Source organism: Dipodomys merriami, unplaced genomic scaffold (genome assembly GCF_024711535.1).
Source record: "Dipodomys merriami isolate MVZ:Mamm:240054 unplaced genomic scaffold, mDipMer1.0.p SCAF_52, whole genome shotgun sequence".
NCBI lineage: Eukaryota > Metazoa > Chordata > Mammalia > Rodentia > Heteromyidae > Dipodomys > Dipodomys merriami.
Window position 1 is genome coordinate 1,286,586 of NW_027206091.1, and position 20,108 is coordinate 1,306,693.

Genomic DNA, 20,108 nt, shown 5'->3' on the forward strand with positions numbered 1-20,108 from the left:
TTTTTGTACTTGTTGAAGTTAGAAATGAAATCAGTATATCAGCCAAATGTAGAAGCCACCTTTACCTTTCTAAATACACTTCTTTCATCTGAAAACAGACTTGGGATGGCAGCTGTTTAAATGAAAATGTGGTAGATAAGATAATGAAGTGCTCATTCTCGCTAGAAACTATCATTGCCTACTCTCATATATAACGCTATCTGATTATATGCCTAGCATTTATTCTAGTTTACCTTATTTAGTCCTTAAAATGATTGTCCAAGGCAGGTGATGAATAATTTCACTAAATAATACATATCTTTAATGGTAGGACCAGGACTTGGGAGCACTTGGGCATTATATTTGAGTTAATTTTAATATGTTCTTTGGATGATATTCACAGTATATTTCTATTTTCTAACTATTTAAGGAATAACTGTAGTACCTCATATATACACACACAGCTGTGTGTAACTTATTTTTCTCACATCTATAAGATTGGGTCTTTCCATTAATGATCTGAGTTTTGTTAAACAATTCCTCATTTTATTTCCAAAGACACAAATAAAGGAAGCACATATGGCCTTCCCAAGTTCAATACAATTGGACAAAGGAGGCTAGTAACCAGATATAAATGGTGGACCTTATGTGAATAATGAAGTTTTATAGAGGTTATTCCAATATGTAGACCAGACCTGGCACGTTTTCCAGACAGCTGATATCCTTGCTCAGTGACCATCTTTATTGTTCTGGCCTTTGTACCTAACTGCGAAGGTCAGAGCAGGGAAGAGGTCTTTCTATAATAGACTACCTCAGCTATCACAGCCCCTCCATCTTCTATCCCAAACCTAAAGTTTTAAAATTAAAAAAACAATTCTGCTTAAATTGATGTACTTCTGATTTTTATCACTGGTTTATTACTCACAATATGATAATCAAGGCTCAAATTTCAGATGTATAAAAGGTATTCTGTGAAATTAGAATTGTGCAACCAGGAGCATTTAAAAAAATTTGAAGTTGCTACTATTTAAACCTCATGATAAATACCAATACTACCTTGTCTCCTGTATTGATTTCTTCTTTTTCTCCCTTAGATCCATCAGGCATTGATGTGGGCTCAAGTGCTTGTTGTAACATTTTTTCCAGCTCTTTCAGTAAAATTTCTGTTTCAGTGACAACTAAAGGAAAATAATTTAACATAGTACATCCTTTAATTAATTACATTTAATTCATAACCTTAATAATCCAGAAAGAAGAAAACTTGCAAATGTTACAGTGTATGATCCTTGTTTATGCAGAATTACATTTTTATCTCCAGGTGAATCTCCTGTAATTATTTGAAAAGTGTGATATGCTTATTATGCATACACTATTAAATAACTTTGAAATATCAAAATCTTAGTAGAAAAGTTGCTGTATAGCTTTTAAAATTATGGTCCCAAGATACTAAACTAGATTTTTTGCAATTTTTTGACGCTAATGATCCAGATGATCCCTATAATAACTGTTCAGTTCTGCTATTGTAGTAAAAGCTATAGTCATGCACATAAATAAACAAGAATGGCTGTTTGAATAAAACTTAACTTACAAAACAAGCAACAGCTAGTGGCCTATGGGCCAGTTTGCCAACCCATACTATGGGCTACTAAAACTGTTTAAAAGGAAAACCAAAGCATGTAATCCTGGCTACTTGGAAGGCTGAGATCAAGAAGATTGTACTTTGTGGCTAGCCCATGCAGAAAATTCTTGAGACACCCCCACTTCTCTAACAATAGCTGGGCCCAATGATGTGTACCTGTCCTTCTATCCAAGTGGGAAGCTAAAGAGTTACAGTTCCAGAACAGCCCAGGGAAGAAATTTCCATGAAATTCTAACCCAAATGAAGAAATCTGGGTGCGAAGTGAAAAATAATTATAGTCCAGATGTGCACTTGGGCAGAAAGTGAGGCCTTAACACAAAAATAACCCATACAAAGAGGGAAGGAGAGGGAGTAGAATAGGAATGTGATGTATAATGTGAGTTTGTTCAAAGTGCACTGTGTGCATTTACCGAAATATCACAATGAAACCCTCTCATACTACAAATATATGTTAATTTAAAAATCAAATAATTTAAAATAAACAACAAGGGGGGAAACTTGTTGATAGAGTACCTAATTTTGAAGCACAAGCTGCAAGCTCAAACCCAAGAAAGGCGGGGGGGTCGAGTTGTTCATCCATTTCTAACCTAAATTGCAAAATATCTCAGTTCTCAGTTCTACAATTTTGTTGTAGAAAAGAAATTACTGCATTTATAAAGTATATTTTGCATTACTTTGATGCAAATTTTTAGGCAAAAAAATAATAATCTCATTGAACTTGATTTAAAAATAATTTCCCAAACAAATAAAAGCCTGTATAACTCTATAAAATCAAAACACTAATTAACAATATGAATTTGAATTCTTGACTCATATTTTTATTTTATATAGGATCATGTTGATGCAAAGATCACAGAAAATAGGCCATATGTAACCTGCTGTGCTACACCAGAGACAGATGGAGAATCAGAAAAGCCCTTCCAACAAGAATATAATTTGGAGGGAACAGCCATGAGTCTATATCCCTTCATCTTCCACTTTGATTACTAAAAACTAACATACCACCTCCTACTACCTGCCATTTTGGCAGGTTATCAAAATCCAGGTAGAGCAGCTGAAAATTCATGGAGCATTAAAATACATACAGAAATCACATCAAGAAAAATTCTAGTCCTGTTAAAACGGTTATTAATGATAGTGTTAAATAAAATCATGGCAAGTCATAAGGCAGAAAGTTTCTTTCTTTGAGTATAACAGAAGGAATAAAGATGAACAAAGCACATGAGATGCATATACAGAATGTCACAAAGAAAAGATTGTATAATTGATATGTACTAATAAAAATATCTTTAAAATTTACCTTTATTACTTGTTGCTATAGTAGTGGGAATATAATTTTTCATCTTACATTGTAATTTTGTCTACAAAAATTATTTTTGTCAGTATTATTCTCCCTAAGCACTTTCAATCAACAAATAACTACTTTATTAGGATCTATTATGAACCAGAAACTCAAGAGAATAAGTATGGACTAATAAACTTTCCTGGTCATAATCTCTTTCTAGTCAATCTTAACCAAACTTCTTTCAAAGCAATCTGAGCTGGGTCTGGTGGCACATGCCTGTAATCCCAGAACTCAATAGGGTAAAGTATAAGGATGGCAGCTGGAGGCCAACCTGATCTATTCAGCTTAACTCAGAAAGAAAGAAAGGAAAGAGAAAAAGAGAGAAAGAAAGAGAGGGGGAGAGAGAGAGAAAGAGAGAGAGAGAGAGAGAGAGAGAGAGAGAGAGAGAGAGAGAGAGAGAGAGAAAGAAAGAAAGAAAGAAAGAAAGAAAGAAAGAAAGAAAGAAAGAAAGAAAGAGAACAACAAAAAGTAATAATTTGGAAGATGCTTTCTGATAAGCCATTACACACCTTGGAGTAATTCCTCAAGCTAAAAAACAAACAAAAACTACAGTGTTTTTACCCAAACAAAAACAGGTTGCTAAAGCCTAAGAACACAGAATGTTTCCTTATAGAACGATGCCATTCAAAATCTGATGGACATAGAATTGCCTGAGGGACTTATGTAACAATATAGACAAAACTACATGTCCACTGAGTCAGAATTTTCTAGAAGAATGTAGTTTCCATTGAAGTGCTTTTAATGCAATTAACTTCCCATTTGGGGTAGATTTCTTATTAGTAACCTACTAATATATAAATAGTATGGTTGTACTCATAATGATTTTCCTGTCTTACTCAAAAGCAAATTTTTCTGCTTCATATTCTAACTCCATGGAAACCGACACTGTTGAAAAAATGGATTTTGAGTCATACTAGAAAAGAAAAGTAGTCAAGAAACATCTTTATATTTCTAATGTTAGGCTAAAATATAATCAATTTTTGGTAACAAATGGCATTGTAAGCTCTTATTTTTTAAGTGATTTAGAGAAATGCCTACAGTGCCTTCTGGTCAGAAGGGACCAGGGTTCACAACAATTTGGTATCAAGTTAATCTTCTATTCTGCTTCCAAAGCAATAAGAGGCTTGTTTTCTAAGTAGGTATATCGAAGTTGTAAATTGAAGTTCCAAAATAATACTCTAGAAATAGCAGTTACTGTAACCTGTAAAGTAGGTTATCAAAATTTCTCAATAATATCCTCCAAAGAAAGACAAAGTGAATCCCTTTGGCAATTATATGACCCATCATCTTCTATCAATACTGATTACTCTATAGGTTTCCTGACTTGTTTCCATTTTTTGTTGAGAATAAAGTGATACCATTACAGTTACCACTGATGTGTGTGAGAGAGAGAGAGACAGAGACACACAGAAGCAAACAGACACAGACGTAGACACAGACAGACAGACACAGAGAGAGACACAGCGAGAGAGAAAGAGAGACAGAGAGACAGAGAATCTCTAATACTGAAGTCCATCATATCTGGCTTGTAAAGGCAATAAGTGTAAAATCAGTCACTGTTCTTTTTTCATTCCTGATAAGAAACAACACTCTGTTTCAGTAAATGTAATTTTTTTCATTCTTTGCTTCTGTATAAAAACATAAAAAATACTTCTTCCTCTATTTAGTGGCTATGAGTTTAGATACCCCAAGTTGCCTTGGAAAAACTAACATTTCAGGGCAATTTCATTGCTGAAATTCTAGAAGAGGAGGAGAAAGTTGAAGAGGAAGAACAAGCATTTGCTTTTTTAAGTAACCAGACTTCTGTGTGCTTTCAATATAAACAAATAGATGAGAAAAGTACAAGCTGAGATGTAATCAAGACCACTCTTCTTAAATACACAAACAGGAATAAGAAAAAATAGTGCTTTGGGAAAATTAGATAGAGGGAAGAAGAGATGAAAGTTAACACAACTTTTTAGCTTGGAAGTAAAGAAAATGCCAAACCAAGAGTCTGTAGGCATCTTTTTTTTTTCCTTGAGTAGTAAGATAAAACATTTCATCCTTCCTATTCCTAGACCCAGGCTCTTACATCTTCATGCTTCCACTAAGACTCATTCCAGAAACCAAATCTTTCATATATTAACTATTTTCTTCCAAGCTTATATGGCTCCAGAGGAAGAGAGAAAAAAAAAACTTTTTAGCATCTGGGACTATAAGGAAATAAGTAGGGTATAAATTCAAGAAGATGCAGAATATGGGATAAGTTTAATGTTTGATGCAAGACTGACTCTAACTTAAGCTATTATAACAATGGCTATTCCTTTGTGAATTATTCTTTGAAGAGTTACTTCCCTGCCCTTTCTCTGACATTCTAAATTCAAAATGGAAGCCAAATCTAATTGATAAAAAGGTAATAAACTTGTGGTATCTGAAGAGAAATCCTAATGCTTTATAAGATTAATATGTTACTGATAAATTATCTCTCTTTAAAATTTCAGAACAGAATATCTGATGACAGTATCTGAATATGTAAAGCCCCTATTCATGCTTTAGTCTTGTATATCAATTAATATGAAGTATGTAAGTTCCTTTGAGGTTTAATTTGTAGAAAAGTTAGATGTCTATCGAAAGAGCTATAGAAAATAGCCTCAGGAGGATGAGGTATATTGGTACTCTAGCCATAAAGAATTTAAAGAATGATACTATTTATTAGAATACCCTACTCAGCACAGTCTGCTTTCTCTTATTCTTCATTTCTCCCTCTATAAAAGGCATTGTGCACTTGATTTCTCTAAAATGCCTTTTTGAGTATGGTACTCACCCACTATAATTTTCCTACTATTTTCCTGGCTGGCCTTTTTAAATTTTATTTTTGTTGATAGAGTATCAGGGTTTGAACTTAGGGCCTCACACATTCACTGAGATTTTGCTCACAGCTGCAGCACAGCCATTTGACCACGCTTCCAGTCAAACATTTTGCTGCTTAATTGGAGATAGAGTCATATAGAAGTTTCTGTCCAGGCTGGCTTTGAATATCTATCCTATAGATCTCAGCCTTCTGAGTAGCTAGGATAACAGGTGTGAACCACCACAGATGCCTAGCTTGGGGCTGGTCTTTAAATAAACCTGATTTCCTTTCCACTGACTTTCCTTTTCAAGTACTGGCTTTTAAGCAACAAGTATCTTGACCTGGGTCTGGTAGTGCTATGAAGAAATGAAAGACATAAGAGGCTTGGATTGAGGGTTCACAGAAATATGGGTAGGTGTTTTCAAAAATAAAATAAGACCAATCTTGAAGAGTGTGAAAACAGCCCAACACTATTCTTAGGAAGTGATCTCTTGGAAAGAACCCTGTGGATTAGATAATCTAGCTGTTTAGTTGTCCACTGGAGATGAAGGGATAAGACAACAGGGTAGGAAACCTATTATTTGAAAGTCATACTGAATGTAAGACTCACTTCCCTTTGTTTGGGCAACTAGTGAGAAGCCTTCATTCATTACTTCTACCTAATAGATGCCACATGGCTGTAGAGGACTTTTTCAATAGTACTGTATCCTGTGTGCACTGGTGATGTTACCAAAATCTGAAATAGTCACTGCTCACTGCTCTAATAAAAACTCAGGGGACAGAAACTAGTGGGAAGAAAGAAATTTATTTAAAGCTGGTTCTGAGGAAAATAAAGACTTTTCTATCTAAAATTTCCCATCTTCTATGGCTCACAGAGTGTGAAGTGCTTTTATGGAAAACAAGGGGTTACAGTGAGATAGTGTGTAGAAAGTCCTTTATCTGGATTAGGTCTTCTTTCCTTCAAAATGTTGTAGAGATCAAGCTGATCCCTGCTTTATCTTATTCCATATTTTATAGAATGATAGCCTTCAGGATGTACCTTGCCTAAGTGACTCCATTTATACAACAGCAGTTTGCACCATTTTATGTGTAAAACTGAGGCAGAATGACTCTACATATTATTTATGTAAATAAATGACCACCATCTTTCCAATACAAACTATGAGGCAGACTGATAATTTAATTATGCAAATAAAAGATTACCACTTATAGATATATTATTTTAAATCAAGAATATATACATGGGTGTATCAAACCCACATGTGAAAAATGAGAACAATAAACTTATCAAGCACATCAGATCATTGAATGACGCAAATCCCCTTATTTGAAACATATAAGAGAAAGGACACCTAAGACTGGGGTACAGGTCAACCCATTATCAGACCAGCCAGGCAATGAACTGATTTTATACCAGAGGTTTCAGCTCAGTTTGATCCTCCTGTCATGCTTGTTGTGCCATAATCATCAAATCACTGCCTATTCACTTCTAGCACCTGGAACCAGCATTGTACCTTCAACTGGCTCTGTGTCTCAAAATCTCCATGACTGGGCTATTAGAATCTTATCTAATTGCCTGAGGTAACTGTCTTTATCTGTATTAGATCTCTCAAAGAGAAGTTTTAGTTGACTTCTGGATGAGCCTGTTTACCTGCAGCAAAGGTAGTGGAGGATTTAAAATAATCAAGCCATCTTAGAAGCAGTGTAGTTGCTTGCAACCTCTTGCTTGACTGGCATTGGTAGGCAGGCATAGGAAAGGATCTAACAACTGCAGCTCAAATAAGAAATTAACATGAAACTATCATTCTTAATAGTTCCTGTTTCCTTCTTACAAAGCTTTACTACCCTCAGGCCTATCCCAAATTCTGCTAGGAAGAAGTGAATCCCCAACCTGTCTCAACCTGATATCCCAATTAATGAAATAAGTCATTCTGGACATTTTTGTACACTTTCACATTTACAATTTAAATATGGGTTTGCCTTAATAAAATTCTGTAATTTCCATGAATGGGGATAAAGTGTCTGTGGAAGAGTCCTCATTTTAGGTGACATGGTAGACAGAGAAATACCAAGTCCCTGGTGCAATTAGGAACCAAGTCAAGGACAGGATCGGCCAGATGGAACACAGATTTGAAAGCCAACGGTTCAAGACAATCCCCCACTAGAGAAACTTAAGTCATGTTATGAAAAGGAGACAGCCAACCAATAGGTTCCACAAAACAGGGAATAGCCAACCAAAAGTGGTCTAAAGCAACACTACTTCTGATCATGTCTGTGATCAGCTATATCGCTTTGACTGCTTAGCTATCAACTGTGTCTCTCTTGTACCTACAAATCTTTGCTTTCCCTATTCACTTGTCTTGGTAAATTCTTTCACCAGCTGGTGACCTCCATTCTAAATATTATGACAGACTGTTCTTGATTATTAGTAGTGAAAGTGAAGCCAGAGACTTTTGTAATGGATGGTCTTGATGAAAAAGTATGTGCAGGTCAAGGCAGGCAGATTACAATAGATTTCAATGTTATGAAGTTAGCTCAATGAAACCTAGGAAAAGATCGCTGTTTAAAAAAGAAAGAATTCAGAAAGGAAAAGGAAGGGAAGAGAAACGGAGGTAACACTAAATAAATCCCTAAGAGGCAGGGGAGAGAGATCCTTGTTTTAAAGGCCTCAGGTACAGATCCTGACTTGGAGGAAATCAGTTCAAGGGCAAACAGTCTTGCCTGTCTACAGGAACATATGAACTGATTATGTGAGGCAAAGGGAAGAAGTAAATAAGAATAAGCTTCCTGCTTAGCTAGAAAACAGCAGCAGATTACATTTGAAAAGAGATAGATATAAAAGAGTTTTGTTATAGTTTCATCGGTTAGGAGAGAGAGTTGTAAAAAGTATTCTGCCAGTTGCCTGTGGCTCAGTCCTGCAATCCTAGCTACTTAGGAGCCTGAGATCTGAGGATCACTGTTTGAAGACAGCCCCAGGTAGGAAAGCCCATGAGATTCTTACCTCCAATTAACCATCAAAAAACCGGAAGTAAAGCTGTGGCTCAAGGGGTACAGCGTTAACTTTGAGTACAAAAAAGCTCAGGGATAGCATCCAGGCCCTGAGTTCAAGTCTCAGGACCTACACACACAGAGAAAAAGTAAATATTCCATCCTTTTACAGCCTGTTTCCGTTACTTTGAATGAGACTATAAATGAGTGGCTTATTAGCCAACTTAAATATAATGTCATTGTGACTAACGTCAAGGGAGAAGCGTTATGGTACTAAAAACTCTGGATTTAACTGGCTTTGAACATGACTGCCAAAGCTCTATCTTGTAAATAAGCATTTGCCCAAATTTCAATACTAATGAAAATATAGGAAGAATAAATCAATTTTAAGACATAAAACTTTCTTCCTGCATTTTCATATTTCCCTTATTATATTATATTACCCACAAGAATCAATTCATTAATTTATTTATATACTATATTATATTATATAGTTATATTTTATATATTATATTTTATTATTAGTTTATTATTATCTATATATTATGTTATTTTTTATATATTATATATTATGTAGAATATATAAAATATGTGATAATTACATAATATATAATACATGTCATATATTATTATTTTTTTAATATTATTTTATTTTATTTGAGAACATACTGTACAGAGGGGCTACAATTACATGGGCAGGATAATGCATACATTTCTTACCAAGCATTGCAGCCTCCTCATTTGTTTACCCTTCACCTCCCTTCCCAGCCTCCCCCCTCCCCCCACCCAATTATACCCCCCTCCCCCCCACCGTACATGTCATATATTATATGATTATATTGTATATATTATATAATTGTATATATATTCATAATGAGTTGATTAATTCATTAATTTCAGGCTATTACTTTATGTCCTTCTCTTCCTTTGAATTCCAAGTTTGGAATGGAGAAGCCTAGATTTGTGTGAAAAGAGTTGCTGGCATTTCCTCCCATAACTGTTAGTAAAACAGGAAAAAGGAAGTGCCTGGGGTCACAATAATCTACTTCTTAAAACCCCAGAGATCCAACATCCTGGACCTCTTAAGTTAATGGTCATAGATCTCCTTCTGGATCCTACTCTCCACATCAGGGGTGGGCCTTGGGGTTATAAAGACTGATACATTTCCTTCCACTGACAGTACTAAACTGGGAAGGGCAAAGATGATTAAATGCCAGGCACATGCCTTCCCATAAAAAGCAGCCAGGGTACAGTTATCAAACCACTTGAGGAGAGGCCACAAAAGAGAGCCTCAGTTCCTTGGCTTCTTGATCAGATAGTAAAACCACAAGTCCCAACAGCCTTAATGAACTAGTTCCTTAACAGCTAACCTCATCTCTATGGGTGATAACAGGTAATAATCTGTTAACCAGTCAACCATGACCTCAATTGCTACAACCTCACCTCTTAAGATATAATTCTGCTTTGTAGTTCTTTGGCTGCACTTGTGGTAGTATCCTAATCTTAGATGCTGTGTCCTAACCACAGATAATACATCCATTAGTTCTTTGCTTTTGAAAAATGAAACATATGACAAAGTTGGAGAAAATTTAATTCAAGGAAAGAGAAACATAAAGACAGTTTAAAAACTCTTCAATGTAAGTAACATACCCATGTTTTCCTTTGATAAGGCATCATCAGAGCAAACTTTTTCAATGGAGCACTTTAAAATGGTTTCCCTAGAAAGAAAGTTTGATAGATTTAGTTTCTAAAGATTAATTATATGTAACATCAAGTGCATATATAAAATGGTTGTTCACATGTGTTCATTATTCATTGGTAATAGACTAGGAATATAATCTAAGGTTATTTTTCTTGCCTGTCTTATATCATAAGTACTAAGCAGTGAAATAAGCAAAGAGAACTAATATTAATCTTATAAGAGTCGATCTAAAAGTTGCTTTTGCTGGGTCCTGTGAATTTAAAAGTTCCCAACTTTGTATCTATGACCTTTGATCTGAGCTATTCTCTGTTGCATTCCCTTTGTAATAATCACCCTGTTTGTAAGAGAAAAGAGAAGTTTCAGTGATAAACATCTTGTGTGGAAGGCAAACTGTTCCTCAAACAAGCAATGTCTTCTTCATATCATTTTAAAGAAAACTGCCAAAAATTCAGGCAACCTTTTTACTATAATAAGGTAATAATAACCTCTCTGGAATTCCTCCTGGGATAAAAATTGAGCCAGGCCAGACCTGTAGCTTGGGACTATTTTAACTACACATACTTTTCTTACTCTTGTCCCCAATCTCTTTATTTAACCTGAAGTGAAGATGGCTGGAGATGTACTGAAGTGCTGTCTTTCCATTACTGTCATGTAATAAATTTCCACTCTCTACCCTTCATCCTGTCTTTTTATTTGGCATATGAAGGAGAGTGCCAGACCTAATGTGGGACTCCTGGACTTTGGGTGTAAGGTTTAAGTTGTTTTAGCTTGAGCCCTGACTAGGTACAAAGTACTGATAATCGACTAAGCACTCTCTACAGGTAATTTTCTCAGGTAATTTTCATTCAAAACATGTATCAGCTATTTCTTACATTATGTAAAGAAACTAAGGAGTTTACAAAATCAAAAGAAATGGGAAATCTGGCAACCCAGGTAAATGGCTAAGCATGACAGAACCAGTTTAGTCAAACTGCAGTCATTCTTCTCCTACTGTGCCAGAAAATATTTGTGCAACTGGATTTTCTCTAACTAGAAGATCGTAAGAAAATAAACTGGAAACCTCCATCTTTTAAATAGAGATAATTATGATAATTAGAGATTCTATATCTATTGATGAGGTTACTGGGATGTATAGCCAAGATAAATACTGAAAGTTTTATTTTCTGAAAAAATACAAAGAAGGTGTGTGTGTGTGTAGTTACTTGGGCTTGAAGTCATAATTTTTTTTTTTTGCCTGTCTTGGAGCTTTAACTCTGGACCTAGGCACTATCCCTGAGCTCCTTTTTTCTCAAGGCTAGTCTCTACCACAACACCACTTCTGGCTCTTCTGTGATTAACTGGAGATAAGAATCTCAAAGACGGGCTGGGAAGGTGGCTCAGTGGTAGAGCGCTTGCCTTGCATGCATGAGGCCCTGGGTTCGATTCCTCAGCACCACATAAGCAAAAAGAAAAAAGCCGGAAGTGATGCTGTAGCTCAAGTGGTAGAGCGCTATAGCCTTGAGCTGAAGAGCTCAGGGACAGCGCCCAGGCCCAGAGTTCAGGCCCCACGACTGGACCCAAAAAAAAAAAAAAAAAAAAAAAGAATCTCAAAGACTTTCTTGTCCAAGCTGGCTTTGATCCATGGTCCTCACATCTCAGCCTCCTCAGTAGCTAGGATTACGGGCATGAGCCAACTGCATCCAGCTTAATTCAGGATCTTGAGCTCTTGTTTAGCTATTTTTGTTCACAGCATGGTCTCTACCATTTGAGCGATGCCTCTATGTACAGCTTTTTGTTTGTCAGTTGTAGATAAGAATCTGATTTTTCTTGCAAGACTGGTTTCAAACTGACACCTTCATATCTCGGCCCTCTGAGTAGTTAGCATTATAGGTATGAGCCACTGACACCCAACTTTCATACTTCTAAGACTAACACTTTTATTCATTTTATTTTTTACTTGGTGGTAGTAGGGATTGAACTCAGGCCCAACCACTCTACTGCTAAGATATGCCTCTACTCATTTTTTGACTGGTTATGTTTGAGATAGATCCTCCTGGTGTGTGACTGGGCCACAATCTGTCTATTTTAGGCTAAACATTGCAGCTAGGGCGACATACCTGCAACCACCACACCCAGCTTCTTTTCCTTAAGAAGGAATCTTTTAAACTTTTCTGCCTTGTCTGGCCTAGAACTACAATCATCCCAGTTTCAGCTCCTATGCATCTCATGTGAAAGGCACAAGCCACTGTGCCCAGCTACTGATTGAAAAATAGGTCTCACGTGTATGCCAAGTCTGGCTTTAATCCATGAACCTATTGAGCCTCCCAAATAGAATTACATGTGTGAGCTACTGATACTTGGCTCTCTTAGAAATTTTGAACACTTTTTCCTAATGAAACAACATCAGGAATATGAAGAAATAAATAATAATTGAGTATATTCTGTACATTTCAATTATTATATATTTAATTTTATAAGGTCTACCTTTTATTTTTTCTAAATTTGGGCTTTTTCTTTTTAATATTACTTTTGGAAACATGTATCTATAAAAGAAGAACAAACATCAAGTTAGTTCATATGGAATTAATTATATCTGCTAAGTATAACATGTTCTATATCACAAGTATAATAGGCCTTGTAAAATCATAGTCCTATAAAATTCAGACAATTTAGCTGAAGAACAACTGGTTCACACTTAGAAGCTTTACCAAAAAATTCTCATAATCTAGTCACTGAAACTGTACCAATCTCCTCAGTTTCCAGGAATGCTATATGGTCTGATATGGACACACATCTTCTATATTATGTAACATTTTTCCTTATTCACCTTCACAAACACATAAAAATACAGAATAAAATGACTTTAAGTTTTATATCCTTTCAGGAATTAAAAACATTATATCACAGAAGCATGTAATGATATATCCAATGAATGCAAAGAGAACTAGATGGTCAGTAACATGGAAGAAAGATCAGGCAATACAACACCACCAGGGAAAGAAGTGTTGTTGTTGTTGCTGTCTGGATTTTAGCAGTATCATTTTTTATTTAGACATTGGAGGGAATTCATAAAATTTCCTCTGAACCTTAGGCCAGACTTCAAAGCAATTTTCTCCTCAAAATGCTTGTTAACTTCTTTATTTCTTTTCTTTCTTTTTTCTTTTTTTTGGGTCTGGTCGTGGGGCCTGAACTCTAGGCCTGGGCGCTGTCCCTGAGCTCTTCAGCTCAAGGCTAGCGCTCTACCACTTGAGCCACAGCGCCACTTCCATCTTTTTTCTTTTTGTTTATGTGGTGCTGAGGAATAGAACCCAGGGCCTCATGCATGCAAGGCAAGCGCTCTACCACTGAGCCACCTTCCCAGCCCTAACTTCTTTATTTCTTGTATTTTCTTTTTAACCTATCTGTATGGTTCTGTTTCTTGGTTCATTTGTCTAGTTCACTCTGTCTCCTTGATCTTGATTATACTGATATTAAACCAACAACAGGGTAGAAACAACTTTTTAAGATATACAAATTGTTGAGCAGCTAGAAATACTATACTTATTGAAAATGTAAAGGCCTGAATTTAATAAGATTCAAAGAATGATTAAATATCTAAAATGCTTTAATGATTTCTCAAGAGAGGTTTGAGACATTCAGGGATTCATAGTACAATAATTATAATTCTACAGACCAATTAGTTTATTTTCACATCATTACACTCAAGGTAACTAAATCTCTTTCTGTGTATTTGCACATAGTAAAAAAAAAAGTATGTCATTGTGTAAATCATTCATCTTTATTTCCCAAAACAATGTAGAGCTATTTGCCAGAACTGGAGCTTGAATTCATGTCCTAGGCACTGTCCCTGAACTTTCATGCCCAAGGCTAGCACTCTACCCCTTGAGCAACACTTTCAGCTTTTTTTTTCTTTTGTTGTTATTTGGAGATAAGAGTGTCATGCACTTTCCTGCATAGGCTAGCTTTGAATACAGTCCTCAGATCTCAGTCTCCTAAGTAGCTAGGATTATAGGCATATGCCACTGGCACCCCCCTTCTGTGTCATTTTTAAGTACTAGCTTAAATTATCTTTACTTTTGACTATGAAGTAAAATTGTAATGAGAAATATATGAGTAATGTAACAAAGTGAAAAACTAAACATTGGTAGATTGATGTTGTGCACAATAAATTCATTTTCTACTTTGTTAAATACTCCACAGTAACCTAAGCAAATTAGTCAGTATTTGCCAAAATGCTCTGTGTTCTGCTCCAAACCTTTAACAAAGTTTGACAAAAAGGAGCAAGATTCAGCATGGCAAAATTGAATGCCAACCCTTATCAATTCTGTTAAGTCACTTGACCACTCTAATATCTAGAAAGAATCTGACACAAATTAAATACTTTAAAAATGCAGCTGAAAAGGCCACTCTGCATTTCAGGGTCTTTTTCTGTAAAAATAATTCTTTTTTAATTTTATTTTTTTCTTCATATATTTTATTGTTATTATAAAGGTGATGTACAAAAGGGTTACAGTTATATGTCAGATAAAGAGTACATTTCTTTTTGAACAATGTCACAACTTATTTACATTTGTTTCCAATTTAGTTTGTAATTATTTCACACTGGGCCATGAACTCATTTTTTTTCTTTATAGTATATAACTGAGAGAACTTAACCTTTTAGTATGGTTGATCTTCAGGTATGCTAGTTTCCAAACCAGCATTTTTATAATAAATTAGCACAAAACTGATAAGGTGATAGAAATGTAACACCTTATAGTTCTGTTGGCTATGTTCTATGAGGATAATTATTACATTGAGGGCCTACCTAATCCCATATTATATGATCACAATATTCTCCCTGCAATTTCATCCACAAATACCTTTATTTCAAATGAAGTGACAGTCTTAGGCTCTGAGCAGACTTTTTTTTGGGGGGGTGGGATGGAGACTACTAACTCACTATATGTATGTAGATACTGTAATTCTTACCTATCATATCCTTTCCAGTTCATTTCCCATGATTGCATAGACAATTCTCTTGTCTAGCCCAGTGTCATCCACAAAACAAAACAAAACAAAAAACAAAAAAAACACAGTATGACTCAGTGGTCTACACCTGAGAGCATGTTTGAAATGCAAATTCTTGTGCACACTAGGTTTGTTGAATCAGAAACTCCAGAATAAGACCTTGGTCTGTGTGTTTAAATAAGCTTCTCAGGCAACTCTTAAGCAAACTAAAGTTTATGAAGCATTGTTCTGGTACTTTCACATCCAACAAATATAACAGGCTATAAATGCCATTTATTTTAGCCATCAGATTATTAATTCTTCTTCTGATAGAAGGATGAAATGTGGAAGCATATATGTATAGAAAGTACCTGAAAAGAAAAATATTCCTATAATAATAATTAAGATCATTGACTAGAAATGCCTTTAAGTTAAAAACACAGACATTATGTTCATATCAGATTTATATGCTCTGACTTGATGCTGTCCTGTATATTTCTCAGCTTTGATGACAGAAGGATAAAACACCATAATGTATATTCAAGCTGTGAGCTGACACATAGGAAAGTCCTTTCCCTAAAAATAGAAGTTGGTCACTAGGTCATCTTGAACAAAAGGCATGAAAGATTTTAACACCTCCAATTGTGGCTGAAGATAGGAGTAACAGGAAACTTCAAGGAGCTCTAATATAGTAAAGAAGTGCTTCACTTCCAGGTACTTTACTTATAATGAAAAGGTAGATTAGTTAAGACCCAAGGCCCCTGGACAGTATGTTGGTCTAGCAAGCAGAAATCAGTTGCAAAACACACATTGTTTTGACTATTGCTTCTGTCCCTATCTAGCTTCTTCTTCTAGTTCCAATAACTTTTCCACGATATTGGGGAGAGGATTTGCAAAAGGGATCAGATTAGAAATGAACAACCAATCAAGTGTTGGGAACTGACCAATACAAAATCACCTTCCTAAATACCTAATCATAAAAGGGACAAGCAATCAGAGCACAGCCCTAGACTCAAGCCACAGAGTGCACAAGGCTGTACACACACACACACACACACACACACACACACACACACACACGCATGCACGCGCACACACGCCCACACACAGCAGCTATGGTTTTCGAATGAGATGCTTCTCTTCTTAGTAAATTTCTCTGCACTCATCTTCTCTCATCAGTGGACTTTATTGCTGAATTCCTGAGATAAGAATCTAAGAAGGCTATAGCTGCATAGCCTTCAGTGTAGCTGCAACATTGGCAGGCATTGTTTGCTGCTGAGTTGCAACACTAAGCAGGCAATGCCTGTTATACAGCTGCAACTCTATGTTTCTGTCAGCTACAGAACCAGGAAGGTCAGGATGCCATAAGGGTTTTGTAAGCTCTTCACAACACAAACAACAGAAGAAACATGTCTCAATAGTATGAAAGTCTTCATGATCTTTGAATATCTATACCTAGGATAAAACTTAGAAATTCAGGTTCCTATCTTTTTTCTTCTGGGCAATTTTTATTCTCATTATTTTAATTTTAATTTATTATTATTATCCTTAAGTAGTTGTACAGAACAGTTACAATTTAACAAAGTAGCTTATAAATACAATATATTGACATCAATGTCATCTCTTTCAACATTCTCATCCATTCCTCCCCTAAACACCATTTCCCTCACTCTTAAATTTTATCGGCTATAAATCAACTACCATCTTCATTTTGCCCCTCTTCTCCCCTTTAGTCACCTACCCCTTTCCCAAGTACCTGCTTCCTGGTATTTTATTTTGCTGAACTTGGATTTTGGCTTTCTAAGAAACTGCATTATTTGTGATTTCCCTTAAATTCCAAATTCAAACTCTTACAGAGCTATCGTAATTAAAAATCCAGCTTGGTACTGGCACAAAAACAGGCCTGAAGATCAATGGAACAGAGTAGATGACACAGAAATAAACCCACAGACCTGCAACCATTTAATATTCAATAAGGGAGCCAAAAACTTAGGCTGGATGAAAGATTATCTCTTCAATAAATTGTGTTGGCAGAACTAGATATCCACATACAGATAACTGAAACTAGATTCTTATATATCACCTTACCATAGCATCAATCCAAAATGAATTAAAGACCTTAATGTAAGATCTGAAACCATGAAATTATTACAGGAAAGAGTAGCACTCCTGGGTGGGCATAGGTAGAAACTTTCTGAATAAAGATCCAGAAGTACAGCAAATCAAAGAGAAAAAGACTTGATAAATGGGACTGCATCAAAAAAGTTTCTGCATGGCAAAGAACATAGGCAACAAGCTAAAAATACAGCCTACAGAATGGGAGAAGGTTTTTGCCATCAGACAATGGCCTAATATCCAGAATATACAGAAAACAAAACATTAAACTCTCAAAAAAAACTTCCTTTTTTAACACAATATATTTCACTGTTAGCTATCCAGACAAATGAAGGGTGTTAAATAAAATGTATGGGAAGCCAGGTGCTGGTGGCTCATGCCTGTAATCTACTGAGGAGGCTGAGATGTGAGGATCATGGTTCAGAGCTAACACAGGCAGAAAAGTCCCTGTGAGATTTTTATCTCCAATTAACCACTCAAAAACCAGAAATGGCACTATGGCTCAAAATTGTGCTCAAATTGAGCACAAAGAGGCTCAGAGATGGTGCTTAGGCTGGGAGTTAAAGCCCCACAACTGACAAAATAAATAAATGAAGAAAGAGAAAGAAAGGAAGGAAGGAAAGAAGGAAGGAAGGAAGGGAGGGAGGGAGGGAGGGAGGAAGGAAGAGAGGGAGGGAAGGAGGGAGGGAAGGAGGGAGGCCACTGTTAAGGAGGCTCCTTCAACAAACCAGGATAGAGTCACTTTTTCTAGGTGCCAAATAACCACACTGAACTTAGAACAGGCTAGTTTTCTCAGAAGCAGAGGACTTACCACGATCTAGCTAGAATGGGCCTATGACGCATCCATAAGTAAATACACTGGGTGGTATACAATTGTTTACTAATGGATTAACTGAAGTATAGTATAGACTCTATGGAGAGCTCAAATAGTATAATCTTGTAGAAGGATAAGGTCAAAGCCCAACAAAACCAACACCAGGAAATGGGTACATCTAAGTGGGGGAGTAAGAAGGGAAGAGGGGAGAAGGTGGGAATGTATTCAAGAATTCATTGTATATATCACAACATTAAGAAAAGTAAGGGAAAGGGGTGGAGAATGTTGAAGGGGTGACACTGATCAAGATGCATTGTATTAATAAACTGCTTTGTTACACAGCACCTTCTTTGTACAACTACTTACAGATGATTTAAAAAGTAAATAGTAATAATAAAAGACTTACCACAACCAATCTAAAGGGGTCCAGTTAACCTGAGCCAGCATGCTAAAGAAACTTTCTCTATTGTAACCCACACAAGGAAAACAGCTGTAAATAGTCTGATATTAAGCAATCTGCCTTTTATGTTAAGCTATCTCTATACTGCTGGGGCTGCTTTCAAAAGCTGATATGACCATTCTGTTATATCCTACTGACTGATTTATGAATGGCTAATAAAACCAATTAGATCTTTAAATTCAATTTATTGAAATTTTATTCTTTGACAACTGAAAGAAAACTAATCTAACAATACAGAAAATGCAAAACTTGTGATGGAAAATCTCAATGATTACATCTGAAAAACACTTTAGTTTACAAAAAAAATGTAGTTTCCAAAAGGAAACTAAATGAATTTTAAACCCAACTGTGACTTTTCTGAAGGGTTCACTGCTTTCTAGTATTTTCTGAGCTTTCTCTCTGCCTAGGATTAGAAACCAACAGTAAGGATCTGATAGAATATTTATCTTTGGGGAAATATGCATATAAAGCTAAGTAAATTAAGTGACTTGAAGTACATAAATTCCATATTAATAATTGCGAGCTTAGTAATTAACAGGAACATCTAGATATTCAGTCATAAATTGTAAACAACTTCTCCTACTAACCAAGCTAATGAAAATTTTCTGCTTGCTATGAAGAATTTGTTAATAACTCTAGAGAAAATTTTTTCATCATAAGGTATAATACCCTAAATTGTTTGTTCATAAATGTATAAATCAAGAGAGTGGTCATAAATTTTTATCTTTTAAATGGCATTAACTAAATTATTGACACTAATAAGCATTAGGAAAAAGACATAGCCACATAATTTCTATATGTAAGACAGACAGACAGAATAAGCTGAAAAAGAAGTCCTTTTCTAATTTGAAATTATACCAGGTAAATAAAGAAAAGTGAAGAGAATCAAAGAGACTAGAAAAATTATAGAATCTCCAAAATGAGTTGTTGAACAAGTATGAATCAATGACTTTAAATTCATTAAGATGTCTGTATTTAGTTGTAATGTCTAGATATTTTCTTGTACTATGTGAATTGTAATTATCATTAGCTAAAAAACCTCACTCTTTTGCAGGGTAAAATTATCCAGAAATTTTAAATAGTTTTATTTTTCAAATATTTAAAAATGATCTTCAAATAGTTGTACAAAGGGGTTTCAATTTATTATGTCTATTTGTGTGTACAATGAATGAGTCTTGATGCATATTCCCTTCTCCAATCTATCCCATCCACACTCATTCTTAAAATTTCCTAGTCCATAAACAAATTCTAAAAGTAATTTTAAAAAA

The 20,108-nt window shown here is 35.5% G+C and overlaps 1 protein-coding gene across 3 annotated transcripts in view; it reads right to left on the bottom strand.

The window, feature by feature from the left end:
* Window positions 1-20,108, bottom strand: part of Zcwpw2 (zinc finger CW-type and PWWP domain containing 2) — a 105,215-nt gene that overhangs the window by 4,516 nt on the left and 80,591 nt on the right. For all 3 annotated transcript variants that reach the window (XM_069998507.1, XM_069998506.1, XM_069998508.1), the window contains 3 exons: window positions 12,947-13,005; window positions 10,432-10,499; window positions 1,036-1,157 (listed from right to left, as the gene is read on the bottom strand). In XM_069998507.1, coding sequence (XP_069854608.1) covers window positions 1,036-1,157; window positions 10,432-10,499; window positions 12,947-13,005 — 249 coding nt within the window. The remainder of the gene's footprint in view (window positions 1-1,035; window positions 1,158-10,431; window positions 10,500-12,946; window positions 13,006-20,108) is intronic.